Raw genomic sequence first — 14545 nt, forward strand, 5'->3', positions numbered from 1 at the left:
TCAATATAACTGAGGTCACATACAAGCCAAATTACAGGAAGGGGAAGAAAACATTTATTCAGGCCAAGTGTGCAGGGAGGGGAAGGAGTTGGAATGTCAAGAGTAAGGACTCTTAAGGCTGACATGCTTCAAAGCTGCAAATGGACTAAAACAATACAGATTTAAAGACCAAGTCTGGAAGGCCTAGAGACCCAGGTCCAGAGTTCCTCTGCTCAGCCACTGCCCCCACCAGTCATCTGCCTTTGCACTCTGTGGCTTCAGAGTTAGAACAGTCCCCAAGGCCTCTGTCATTCTGACACCAAATTGCAGTTTTGGTTCCCTGAAATGACCAATGCTCAGGTTCAGTATTCGCTAAGACTCACTGAGAACTGTGACACCTGTAGTTCTGGTTTATTAAGGCAAAAGGACTCAGACTAAAATCAATCAAGGGAAGAGATATGCAGAGCCCAGGAGAATTCCAAATGCTCAGCTCCCAGTGGTCTTCTCCACGGGCAGTGTTGATTCCTGGTAAGATGTGACAGTGTGCACGGACTATTGCCTGCCAGAGTATTGTCTACCCTTGCTTGCTAGCTGTAGCTTTTGCTGGGAATCTGTCCCCTAGCTACTGTCCACTGCTTCTAGGCCAGTCTCAGTTTCTGAAGTTTGTCTAGAGGCCAGGCTGATAACACCTGACCCCAAGACCCCAGATAAACATGGCAGGACATCCTAAGGACTTAAGAGATTACCCTCAGGAGCTGAGGACCAAGGCCAGACCTCTTTTGGGGCAAAATTAAATTTTACTATATAAGGGCCATTAATATATATTTTTTTAACCTAACGAGGGAGTACCTCTCTCTTAGGGCCATTGTGAACACTGAACAAAACGTTGGATCAAAAATTTTTTCTGTGGCCTTCCCTGGTGGTCCAGTGGTTAAGACTCCATGCAAACAAATATTTAAAAAACAATTTTTTCTTCTGGTGTCCATGGTAGCTAGTAACGGTAAAGCTGAGATTCGAACTCAGCACTTTTCTAATTCCAAAACCAGTAGTCTATTTGTGTTGTGTTTATTTACATCAGTTGAAACTGCAAATAAAAATGGAATAAGGAAATTCCCTGGCAGTCCAGTGGTTAGGACTCTCACTGCCAGGGACTCAAGTTTGATCCCTATTTGGGGAACTAAGATCCCGCAAGCTACATGGTATGGCCAAAAAAAAAAAAACAGGGAATGAGAAGTGTCTATTCTATTTGACATATAAATTATTGGTAGTAGAGTATTAGAGGCTACCACTAAAACTATATTACAGAGAACTGAGGAGTGTTTGGGAAGATGAAAAAATGGAGAGATTTGACAATTAGACTACTATTCTAAAAGTTTTATCTAGGGAAATGGGAAATGAAGATGTAGCTAGAAGGGATACAAGATTAAAGATATGTTTTGATTTTTTTTTTTAAATGAGAGCCTTTTGAGCATGTACTTACAGTGACTGTACTAGTCTCTTTGCATATATCTCATTTAATTCTCACTTCTGTTAGAGTAGTTATTGTGTTTTGCTCTAAAACAGAATTTAGTGAGCTTCTCTAAATTTTCAAGCCGTATTTTGAAAAAAACCAAGGCTCAGAGAGGTTATGTAATGTTGGTGGTAAAATGGAGTTAAAAGGTATACCTGCTGCATAGGATTGTTGTGAGGGTTAAATGGGACGGTCTTTGTGAACTGAGATGTCCACTTTGGAGTCTTAAGGGGAGCCCCCTGTCTTCACAGCAGTGCTTGGCACACAGTAGCACTCGGTAAGTGTGAGCTATTGCTGCATGCTTCAAATCTCATTCATGTTTAATAAAATGAGTTTCATGAAACTTGGGGGAAAGCTACATCAGTACTTGCCTATTTCTTCAAAACTTCCTTTTTCATAGCTGTTTTTTGTGACATTGGAAATAAAGTTTACATGTATAACATAACCCAAATAATCATTCTATATTGAGATATTTTTACTCACTAACTTTAGGTGTCATGAGTCCTTTTCTTTACTTTGTGCTTTATGCCTATTGTTTTGCTTTATGTTCTTTTCTTTTCAGTTCTAGAATTAAACCACCACCATGTCGAGCAAAAAGGCAAAGACCAAGACCAAGAAGCGCCCCCAGCGTGCGACCTCCAACGTGTTCGCCATGTTTGACCAGTCCCAGATTCAGGAGTTCAAGGAGGCCTTCAACATGATCGACCAGAACAGGGATGGGTTCATCGACAAGGAAGACTTGCATGACATGCTTGCTTCTCTAGGTAGACTTTTATGTTCTTAATATGCCTGCCTCCTCCAATATAAATGTTAATCAGCATTTTATGAGTTAATTTTTGTGTGATATGCAATTATCCATCTCAGAGGCCTGTTGAGAGATGTTGGGTAGGAGATGCCCTACTGAGGCGGGGCCAGTCACAAGAGGATACGCCTGCTGGGGTGCGGGCCTGGCAGCCTCTGTGGCTGGGCAGGTTCCATTCCTGTGGCTAAATATAAGTCCACTAGGTAAAAAAGGGAATGGCTAGGTGGCAGAATACCAGAATCTTAAACAGAAGTGGCTAATAATGTAGTGTACTAAGTAGTAAAGGTTGAGAACAGGTTAGAAGAACAGAGGTGACAGTAATAAGTGATTATGATCATCTCAAGGAGGAAGGCCAGGTCTCCTAAAAAAAGCGGGGGGCGGGGGGCAGAACACAAGGAAGGGGACTTTCACACCTTATAACTTTTTTATAATTACAGAAATGAAAATGTAAAGGTATGGGATTTATGGATTTTTATACATTATTTGGGTTTTCCCAGTGGCCCAATCTGTTCGCCAGTGCAGGAGACTCAAGACACGTGTTCGACCCCTGGGTTGGGAAGATCCCCTGGAATAGGAAACGGCAACCAACTCCAGTATTCTTGCCTGGAAAATTCCATGGGCAGAAAAGTCTGGCAGGCTACAGTCCATGGGGTCACAAAGAGTTGGACACAACTGAGCATACACACACTCAAACACATTATTTAACTATAGTTGATTTATAATATTGTGTTAGTTTCAGGAATACAGCTTCAGATTCTTTTCCATCATAGATTATTATAAGATGCTGAATAACATTCCCGTGCTGAACAGTAAATCTTGTTGCATATCTATTTTATATATTTTGTATATAGTGATGTGTATCTGTTAATCCCAAATCCCTGATTTATCCCTTCCCCCACTTCCCCTTTGGTTACCATAAGTTATTTGCCATGTTTGTGAGTCTGTTTCTGTTTTGTTGAAGTTCACCTGTATCATTCTTTTTTTAAGATTTCAAGTGTAAGTGATTTTTTATATTTGTCTTTCTCTGTGCCTTACTTGCTTCCCTTAGTATGATAATCTCTAGGTCCATCCATGGTGCTACAAATGGCAATATTTCATTTAAAGATACAAGATTTAAAGCAAACAGAAACCACCCTCTGTCATTTTGGTTACGTGGGTGTTAATTTATTATTCTTTATGTGATTTTGTTGTTTTGATCTTAAGGAAGGAAGGGAAAGTCCTCCTTGTCCTGCCTGAGTCAGCACTGATTTCATGGTTAGTAGAAAGGAGTGTCAAGCCTGGGGGCAGGGGACACAAGTCAAGCATGGCCCACAGTTAGGGTCTGTACTTGAGTGTTTTCTTTGTTAGACTGAGAGCCATAAACAGCTCTTCCAGGGCCAGGGACAAAGGGAGAAAAGGTGTTACTTTTTTTCCTTTTAGTAACCACATAATTTCATTCCCCTATTTCACTTTTAATTTTATTCTCCTAACATTGTTCTGAAAATATTTTAAAATTTGCTTTTAATTGGAATATAATTGCTTGCAGTGTTGTGTTGGTTTCTGCCTTACAACAATGTGAATGAGCCATAAGTATACATATGGCCCCTCCCTTGAAAATTTTTAAGCTAATATAAAGATGAAGGAACAGTATAATGAACATGCTTCCATTCTTTACCCAGTTTCAGTGGTTGTTAACATTTTGCAACATTCCTCTTAGTCAGAGTGAGAGTGTTAGGGAAAAGGGTGTGTGTGGGGTCCGGCTCCTCTAGGCCCAGAAGCAAATAAACAGGCCAGGTTGGTGGGAAGGGAAGTTTGCTTTATTTCAGACACTGGCACCTGGGAAGGGAGGCCAAACATCTGGCCAAAGGCGGACTCCCCACCCCTCCACTGGCAACCAGTGGGGCAAAAGCTTTTGTAGACAGGAGAGGGCTACATGTAGAAACAGCTCAGTCAGCCCTGACAGTCATCTTCAAATTGGTCACTGATGGTCTGACCAGAGTCATCTTGGTTGTTTTAAGCACAGTTACTCTTCAGTTCCAGGATTCCTTTGTCCCTATTTCTTTGAGGTCAGTTCTCTGAATTGTGGCAACTTATGTTCTGACAGAATGTGGTCCACTGGAGAAGGGAATGGCAAACCACTTCAGTATTCTTGCCTTGAGAACCCCATGAACAGTATGAAAAGGCAAAATGATAGGATACTGAAAGAGGAACTCCCCAGGTCAGTAGGTGCCCAATATGCTACTGGAGATCAGTGGAGAAATAACTCCAGAAAGAATGAAGGGATGGAGCCAAAGCAAAAACAATACCCCGTTGTGGATGTGACTGGTGATAGAAGCAAGGTCCGATGCTGTAAAGAGCAATATTGCATAGGAAGCTGGAATGTCAGGTCCATGAATCAAGGCAAATTGGAAGTGTTCAAACAAGAGATGGCAAGAGTGAACATTGACATTCTAGGAATCAGCGAACTCAAATGGACTGGAATGGGTGAATTTAGCTCAGATGGCCATTATATCTACTACTGCGTGCAGGAATCCCTCAGAAGAAATAGAGTAGCCATCATGGTCAACAAAAGAGTCCGAAATGTAGTACTTGGATGCAATCTCAAAAACGACAGAATGATCTCTGTTCGTTTCCAAGGCAAACCATTCAATATCACAGTAATCCAAGTCTATGCCCCAACCAGTAACACTGAAGAAGCTGAACAGTTCTATGAAGACCTACAAGACCTTTTAGAACCAACACCCAAAAAAGATGTCCTTCTCACTATAGGGGACTGGAATGCAAAAGTAGGAAGTCAAGAAACTGGCAAAATTTGCCTGGAGTAACAGGCAAATTTGGCCTTGGAATATGGAATGAAGCAGGGCAAAGACTAATAGAGTTTTGCCAAAAAAATGCACTGGTCATAGCAAACACCCTCTTCCAACAACACAAGAGACGACTCTACACATGGACATCACCAGATGGCCAACACCAAAATCAGATTGATTATATTCTTTGCAGCCAAAGATGGACAAGCTCTATACAGTCAGCAAAAACAAGACCAGGAGCTGACTGTGGCTCAGATCATGAACTCCTTATTGCCCAATTCAGACTTAAATTGAAGAAAAGTAGGGAAAACCACTAGACCATTCAGGTATGACCTAAATCAAATCTCTTATGATTATACAGTAGAAGTGAGATATAGATTTAAGGGACTAGATCTGATAGATAGAGTGCCTGATGAATTATGGACGGAGGTTTATGACATTGTACAGGAGACAGGGATCAAGACCATCTCCGTGGAAAAGAAATGCAAAAAAGCAAAATGGCTGTCTAGGGAGGCCTTACAAATAGCTGTGAAAAGAAAAGAAGTGAAAAGCAAAGGAGAAATGGAAAGATATAAGCATCTGAATGCAGAGTTCCAAAGAATAGCAAGAAGAGATAAGAAAGCCTTCCTCAGTGATCATTGCAAAGAAATAGAGGAAAACAACAGAATGGGAAAGAGTAGAGATCTCTTCAAGAAAATTAGAGACACCAAGGGGACATTTCATGCAAAGATGGGCTTGATAAAGGACAGAAATGGTATGGACCTAACAGAAGCAGAAGATATTAAGAAGAGGTGGCAAGAATACACAGAACTGTACAAAAAAGATCTTCATGACCAAGATAATCACAATGGTGTGATCACTCACCTAGAGCCAGACATCCTGGAATGTGAAGTCAAGTGGGCCTTAGCATCACTACTAACAAAGCTAGTGGAGGTGATGGAATTCCAGTTGAGCTATTTTGTATTTCAAATTCTGAAAGATGATGCTGTGAAAGTGCTGCACTCAATATGCCAGCATATTTGGAAAACTCAGCAGTGGCCACAGGACTGGAAAAGGTCAGTTTTCATTCTAGTCCCAAAGAAAGGCAATGCCAAAGAATGCTCAAACCACCACACAATTGCACTCATCTCACATGCTAGTAAAGGAATGCTCAAAATTCTCCAAGCCAGGCTTCAGCAATACGTGAACCGTGAACTTCCAGATGTTCAAGCTGGTTTTAGAAAAGGCAGAGGAACCAGAGATCAAATTGCCAACATCCGCTGGATCATCGAAAAGCAAGAGAGTTCCAGAAAAACATCTATTTCTGCTTTATTGACTTGACTATGCCAAAGCCTTTGACTGTGTGGATCACAATAAACTGTGGAAAATTCTGAAAGAGATGGGAATGCCAGACCACCTGACCTGCCTCTTGAGAAACCTATATGCAGGTCAGGAAGCAACAGTTAGAACTGGACATGGAGCAACAGACTGGTTCCAAATAGGAAAAGGAGTATGTCAAGGCTGTATATTGTCACCCTGCTTATTTAACTTATATGCAGAGTACATCATGAGAAACGCTTGGCTGGAAGAAGCACAAGCTGGAATCAAGATTGCCGGGAGAAATATCAATAACCTCAGATATGCAGATGACACCACCCTTATGGCAGAAAGCGAAGAGGAACTAAAGCTTCTTGATGAAAGTGAAATAGGAGAGTGAAAAAGTTGGCTTAAAGCTCAACATTCAGAAAACGAAGATCATGGCATCTGGTCCCATCACTTCATGGGAAATAGATGGGGAAACAGTGGAAACACTGTCAGACTTTATTTTTGGGGGCTCCAAAATCACTGCAGATGGTGACTGCAGCCATGAAATTAAAAGACACTTACTCCTTGGAAGAAAAGTTATGACCAACCTAGATAGCATATTCAAAAGCAGAGACATTACTTTGCCAGCAAAGGTCCATCTAGTCAAGGCTATGGTTTTTCTGGTGGTCATGTATGGATGTGAGAGTTGGACTATAAAGAAAGCTGAGTGCCGAAGAATTGATGCTTTTGAACTGTGGTGTTGGAGAAGACTCTTGAGAGTCCCTTGGACTGCAAGGAGATCCAACCAGTCCATTCTAAAGGAGATCAGCTCTGGGTGTTCTTAGAAAGGACTGATGCTAAAGCTAAAATTCCAGTACCGTGGCCACCTCATGTGAAGAGTTGACTCATTGGAAAAGACTCTGATGCTGGGAGGGATTGAGGGCAGGAGGAGAAGGGGACGACAGAGGCTGAGATGGCTGGATGGCATCAGTGACTTGATGGACGTGAGTCTGAGTGAACTCCAGGAGTTGGTGATGGACAGGGAGTCCTGGCGTGCTGCTATTCATGGGGTCACAAAGAGTCGGACATGACTGAGCCACTGAACTGAACTGATGTTGTGGGTGGTGTCTGGTCATCGTGTGGTTAGCTTCTTCACCCTGGTGTTTTATTATCTATAAGATGGCTCCCACAATGTGACTCAGAATATTATCTGTAGCCCCAGAGAAAGAACTAAAGGTTCTTGACTGTGCTGGATGACATTATTATTTGGTCTCCTTTGACTGTTTTCCTTTGATTCTGCATTTCTCGTTTCTCCGATTAAACATATTTTCTGACTAAACTTATTCCACAGACAAAAGGCAGGCAGAGGATACGGTGGAGGGCAAGTTCTGTTTCAAGAGTGAAGACAGGATCCGACTTGCTGACTTGCAGGCGGGGTGGTTCCCAGTGTTTTCCGCACTCTGAATCACTAAATGGACTTCAGGTCACTACGGAAGAAGCCCACCAAGGAAAGTTATGGGTCTTAGTTGCATTACAGAGGTTGAACACTCAGCCTGTTCCCTCCTAGTAGATGTTCAGTTAGCTTTTGTTGGGTGAAAGGGTTGTGGTACAATAAGAGGCTGACTTTGAGGACTTCCATTTGGGGAACCCATTACCTTTTAAATCAAATTATATTAGACTCCTTGAATGGGTCCATAGGTGCCTAGCCTAAGCCAGTTCATTTTAAACCCCTGTGTCTTCTTTGTACCCAAGTACTCTTCACACTTTTGGGTTATACTTTATATCCCCAAAAAATTGGTGCAAGAGAATTGGGTTAGGCCTGAAGGTAGAAAAGTAATGGTTCTTTTTTTTTTTTTTAAACCACTTGCAGTTATTTAAAGAATCTTGAGATTAATTTGGGGCTTATTTTGTATTGGTATATTGAATAGGTGTACTGAATGAAGATTGTAATGCAATAACATGGATGCCAACCTGGCACTTAAATTCCACTCAGATTCCCAGGAGTAAAGCTTACATATGAACCATGGTTCTAGCATGGACTATCATTAGAGCTTAGTTGGGTATAATAGAGACATACTGACATATATGTTCTTTTCATGGAGAATTTTACAGACTTAATGCTGGAAGGGAAACCTGGAATTTAACTAGTCAAGTCATTTTACAGATAGAAAGTAAATCCTGGACAGGTGCCACCCTCCTCCCAGGCATGCAAGCCAGGGGCAGAACTGGGGTTCAAACCCACTGCTCCAGACGCTTCCTTCAGGGCTGCTTTTCCCACGCCATGTGGACTTCACAAGCGCTAGGACCGAGGAGGCTTTTTGTTACTCCCACCAAATGAGGCCATTCCAGGGGAATTTCTCCCAACTTCCAGCGGAAGGTCAGGGGAGTTCCCTCCTACTGACATGTTCACTGTGGTTTAGTTGCTAAGTCATGTCCAACAGGGAGAACAGGGAGACATGTTCACGGTTGGAACTGAGGTTAAGATTTCCCATCATGAACAATGCGAAACAAGACTGCATTTCAACACCAGTAATGGCATCTGGGCATGTGTCTGACAACCAAAAAGAATGTAATGTAACAGTGTTTAAAATGAGCTCCCAGTTCTAAACCAATCTAATAGTTTTAGCTTAAATGACTAACTTATAAATAGTTTGAAGCATACCAATTATGGCTACGTGTACCACAGTTAGAAACATGAATAGATTTTTTAAAATAACCAATATTGAAATGTCCTGATGGGTCTTTAATGTTATCAACATTCAGAATGTGCTAATGTGGCATTGCCTGTTTCATAGTTTCACGTGTTTGTTTTGTTTTGTTTTGAATGAAAAATAGTGAAGAAGAAGGAAATGGCAACCCACTCCAGTATTCTTGCCTGGAGAATCCCATGAACAGAGGAGCCTGGCGGGCTGCAGTCCATGGGGTCACAAGAGTTGGACATGACTTAGCAACTAAACCACAGTGAAGGAAAAGTTGTAGAAAGTATCAGTGAATGGACAATCTAAGCCCAGAATGCATTTTTATAATGGTATATCTAAGATTTTTTAATGTTATGGGCTACCCTTATGGCTCAGTGATAAAGAATTACCCTCCCAGTGCAGGAGACACAGGTTCGACCTCTGGGTCAGGAAGATCCCCTGGAGAAGGAAATGGCAACCCACTCCAGTATTCTTGCCTGGAGAATCCCACAGACAGAGGAACCTGGCAGGCTGCAGTCCACAGGGTTGAAAAAGAGTTGGACACGACTTAGTGACTAAACAGCAAACAGCAACAGCAATGTAAGTTAACTGAAAAATTAACTGAAAGGTTAGTTTTATGTCATGGTGGTGTAACTTTTTAAAAATACATTGTGGAACATAACAATAACAGAATAGTTATTTATTGAAATGAGTTCTTTGTCCTTAAATGGGAAAATGTGAAATTTTACAGGGAAGAACCCAACCGACGCATACTTGGAAGCCATGATGAACGAGGCTCCAGGGCCCATCAATTTCACCATGTTCCTCACCATGTTTGGGGAGAAGCTGAATGGCACAGACCCAGAAGATGTCATCAGAAATGCTTTTGCCTGCTTTGATGAAGAAGCAACTGGTGAGCACTCTTTGTTATGCCCTGGCCTCATTCCAGACTGTGTAAAACGGTTTTTAGGAAGTGAGAAAGATTAGTAAAATAAATTTTTTTTAAATGAATAAAGGGAAACCATCGTTTACAATAGGACAGTTGACCAAGAAGGGCCAAAACACAGGTATGTAGGTCATATAGCTACACAGTGTGTGGTGTTAACCTTTGAATTTGGTTCTGAGGATCCATGAAAGCCAGAAGAATTGGCTGTTATATAGTATTTCTTAGACACTGAAAACTACGTCTTCAGGAGACTTTAAATCTCACCAAAAAGTATGGTCACTAACTTGAACGATAAAACCTTAGGTTTTTTCCCCCTTCTTATTAAAACTGAAAAAAACCTGATTGTTCCATTTTCTTACTCCTTTCATTTTCTGCTTTGCTTCTGCATTAACCCTCTGCTCAGCCACTCACATCTCTTCCTCAGATAAACCTTGCATCCTCCTTCCTGCCTCTCCATCTCAACCTTTTAAAACTGCACCATCCTTCATTTGGTCTTAGAAACACGCTGCCCTTCTATCCTATATCTGATATATATATATATATATATGGAATACAAAGGTTTTTTTCCTCCTCTGGAAAATACTTGCTTCAAATTAATTTTGTAAGCATATGATCTACTAACTCAGCTTTTAAAATTATTTAATATTAATAAAGAACTCTAAAGACAATAGGAAAACATAATGATATGGTTAAATATTGCTTTACTTTTGTTCATGTAAATGTGTATGTTATGAAATAACTTGTAAGATTGACCAGCTTGAGAACCAGATCATTAGAATGCTGGGCACTGTTCACAACTCCCTTTTCTCTGCTGCCTTCCAGGCACCATTCAGGAGGATTACCTGAGAGAACTGCTGACCACAATGGGAGACCGGTTTACAGATGAGGAAGTGGATGAGCTGTACAGAGAAGCACCTATTGACAAAAAGGGGAATTTCAATTACATCGAGTTCACTCGAATCCTTAAGCATGGAGCAAAAGACAAAGATGACTGAAGGAACTTGAGCTGAAACTTTCCAATTTGTCTTACTCTATATTGTTTCCTAGACATTTCCCCCCAACCCCCATAGACCTGTTGCATGCAACTTTGATTCACAGCTTTGCCTTTTTTTTTTTTTTTTGGTGTATTTATTCTAGACCTTCCTGCCACTTAGCACTTGTATAATCAGACTGCAAATGGGGATGAAGTTGTAAATTGTATTGAAAAAGAAAGAGATTGCAAATAAAAATCAACAAATGTGAAAGCCCAGGAAAATATATCCGGTATTTCTGGTTTTGCTGGATTTTTACATTTTTATATAATAAAAATGCTATTTTGAAATAAAGATCATGCCGACTCAAATGGAATATAATGGAAAGTTAAATACCTAGTAGTTGGGGGTAGTCCTCTTTTTAGATTTTCAACTTCATATAATTCAGATTTCACAGGAAACCTGATTTTTCACAAACATCGGACAGTATTTTTAATATAATTTAACATCATTATATAGTAAAAACTAGTTATACCTTAGTTTCTTTCATGCTTCTAGTCACATGTTTAAATTACTGAATGATAATACAGAATGGAACCAAGAATACATTGACCATTATCTTATTCCAGGTCTAGGAATAGGAGGTAAAATAGTTACATTGTATAAAGCATTGTATGCAGGCGAGTTTCACTGAATCCTCCCAGCAACCTTGTGAGATAGATTTCTGTTATTTCAAGAGGAAAAAATGAGTTCTGGGGAGTCAAGTGATTGATCTGAGTCTCTACCAGACCTGGGATTCCAGGCCAGGGTGCCCCCTCCAGAGCGTGGATGAAGAGACCACAGTGCTATCTCTGAGAAGCCTCAAATGCTTAAAAGGTCACGGCGTCTTCATTACATTCTAACATGATTTTATAGTCATTGAGATTGAAAATAACTTGAGGGACATTGTTGGAACAGAATTCAGAAAATTATATACCAGGTAAAAAAAAAATAGAAGACCAAAGACTATACGCCAACAAAAGTCTGTCTAGTCAAAGCTTTTTTTGACAAGACGGTTTTTCTAGTAGTCGTGTATGGATGTGAGAGTTGACCATAAAGAAGGCTGAGTGCTGAAGAATTGATGCTTTCAAACTGTGATGCTAGAGAAGACTGGACAGCAAGAAGATCAAACCAGTCAACCCTAAAGGAAATCAACCCTTAATATTCACTGGAAGGACTGATGCCGAAGCTGAAGCTCCAATACTTTGGCCACCTGATGCACAGAACTGACTCATTTGAAAAGCCCCTGATGCTGGGAAAGATTGAAGGCAGAAGAGAAGGACAGAGGATGAGATTGTTGGTTGGCATCATCAACTCAATGGACATGAGTCTGAGCAAACTCCGGGAGATGGTGAAGGACACGGAAGCCTGGCGTGCTGCAGTCCATGGGGTCACAAAGAGTCGGACACAACTTAAGAGATTGCGCTCAGGCACTGCCCATGAGGTAAGCAGGGCAAGTAAGATTCCTGCTTTTTTATAAGAGCTAAAGTTCAGGAAAGCTGAAGCAACAGTCCAGGGTCCCACACAAGAACAAGAATCCACATCTGGCTCCTTTTTCTACTTTCAAGTTCAACATCAGATGCAGTGTGAAAACCAGAGTCACCATGTGGGCCATGTGGGGGAAATACTGGGATCATCTTGACTGTCATTAAACCAATACTTACAGTCACTGGTATGTGCCAGGCACTTCTAAACTGGGGAAAACTAGGAGGGCAGGACAGACAAGGACACTGCCCTCGGACTTCCTTGGTGGTACAGTGGATAAGAATCCACCTGCCAGTGCAGGGGACCCAGGTTCAATTCCTGGTCTAGGAAGATTCCACATGCGGCACAGCACCCTAAGCCCTGGAGTCAAAACTACTGAGCCTGCATGCTGCAATGACAAGCCAGAGAGCCTAGGGCCTATGCCCTCAGCAAGAGAAGCCACCGCAAGGAGAAGCCCCCCACTGCAAGGAAAGTACCCGCCTCTCACCACAGCTAGAGAAAGCCCATGCAAAGCAATGAAGACCCAGCGCAGCCAAAAATAAAAATGTTAAACCTATAATATGTATATAAAAAAAAGAATGCTGCCTTCCTGCACCTTAGTTCTCCTGTGAGAGCCAGGATCAGGAAGGCATGTCTACGTTCTGTGGGAAGCAGAACTGAGGACCTCTGAGATGGTACCCGTGAGCTATCAGAAAGACAAGAAGGGTGTGCCTACGTGGAGATCAGGGCAGAGCTGACCAATCACAGAGGACGCGCCCTCCAAGGCGGGAGCACTGGGAGAGCTCAAGGGAAGGACATACAGATGGTAACTGCTGCAGCATCTAAGTGCAGAATCACAGGGCTTTGGGCAGGGAAGAAATGCGAATTATGTTTGAAAAACTCAGCCTGGCTTGTGTGTGTAGAATGGAGGGCAAGAGGAGCAGAAGGAAGGATTCCAGTTAAGAGGCTGTCACGATGGTCCAGGCGAGACAAGAGGGTGGCTCAAACTCTGCAGATGGTCGAGGAGTTGGCTCTTCTCGTCTGACCTCTTTACTCCACTCCAGCCCTGCCTTGTCACCAGCTCTCTGACATCGTTTTAACTACATTTATTCTTTTGCTCTGCTTAAAGGCAGATTTGAGAAGACCGGGAGAGTGAAAAAAGTTTTCAAGATTAAAAACAACAAAAACTATTTCCTGAGTGCCTTATGTTGACCTGACATATCCCAATCTGTTTCATCCATAGTGTCTATAAAGAGAGGAGTGAAATCTAGCACATTCTACACGGCACCGCAGCTAGGACTTTGTTCCTCTCTGGTTCAAGAAATATTAGTGATGATAGTGAAAACTCTCTTATAATATCTTTCCTGTTTTTGAGAACAACTCAGTGATGATCTCTGCAGTTGACAGTTGATGCCTTGGCCATCACAGTTGGGATGATTTTGTGTTTGTAATCAGATAGTTCAAACGATACTGAATGCTCTTTAACAGGCATGTTGCACTACCGGCCTCTGAGGCAGGTTTTTAAAAATTATTATTATCCTTATTCTGGGCTTCCCTGATGGCTCAGACTGTAAAGAATCTGCTTGCAATGCAAAAGACTCAGATTCAGTTCCTGGGTTGGAAAAATCCCGTGGAGAAGGGAATGATCACGCACCCCAATATTCTGGTATTCTACAGACAAAACACCAAGGTGTAACTTTCCAAGGTTACACAAATGGGAAGCACTGAGACCATAATTTGAGTCCAGTCAATCTAGCCCCAGAATCTGCCCTTCAGGAAAATAATTATTGAAGTAAACACCACTAGATTCTTAACCATCGTAGAGGAATTTTAAGAGCTTTCATTATTGCATTCGATCCTCAAAACTCTAGGAGGTGGATAAGGTAGGCATTGTTATCCCGTTTTACAGATGAGAACACTGAGTTGTAGAAGTTACCCCACTTGCTCAACTTAATGTAAGTAGCGTCTGAGTAATGACTAACTTTTAAACTTTTTGAGTGAGGCAGGGTGCTTCTCATTAAACCTATAATTTCCTAATTCAATAATTAATACCTGTAGCCTAATCAAAATCTTTTTCTCATTTTAA

The 14545-nt window shown here is 41.5% G+C and overlaps 1 protein-coding gene across 1 annotated transcript in view; it reads left to right on the plus strand.

Annotated features, from left to right (window-relative positions):
- Positions 1-10995, plus strand: part of LOC128067326 (myosin regulatory light polypeptide 9) — a 34107-nt gene extending 23112 nt beyond the window's left edge. Inside the window, exon 4 of the mRNA XM_052660313.1 lies at positions 10808-10995. Within this exon, the coding sequence (XP_052516273.1) occupies positions 10808-10980 (173 nt within the window). The 3' untranslated portion in view covers positions 10981-10995. The remainder of the gene's footprint in view (positions 1-10807) is intronic.
- Positions 10996-14545: the final 3550 nt, after the last annotated feature.

The sequence above is a fragment of the Budorcas taxicolor genome, chromosome 22 (assembly GCF_023091745.1).
Source record: "Budorcas taxicolor isolate Tak-1 chromosome 22, Takin1.1, whole genome shotgun sequence".
In the NCBI taxonomy this organism is placed as follows: Eukaryota; Metazoa; Chordata; class Mammalia; order Artiodactyla; family Bovidae; genus Budorcas; species Budorcas taxicolor.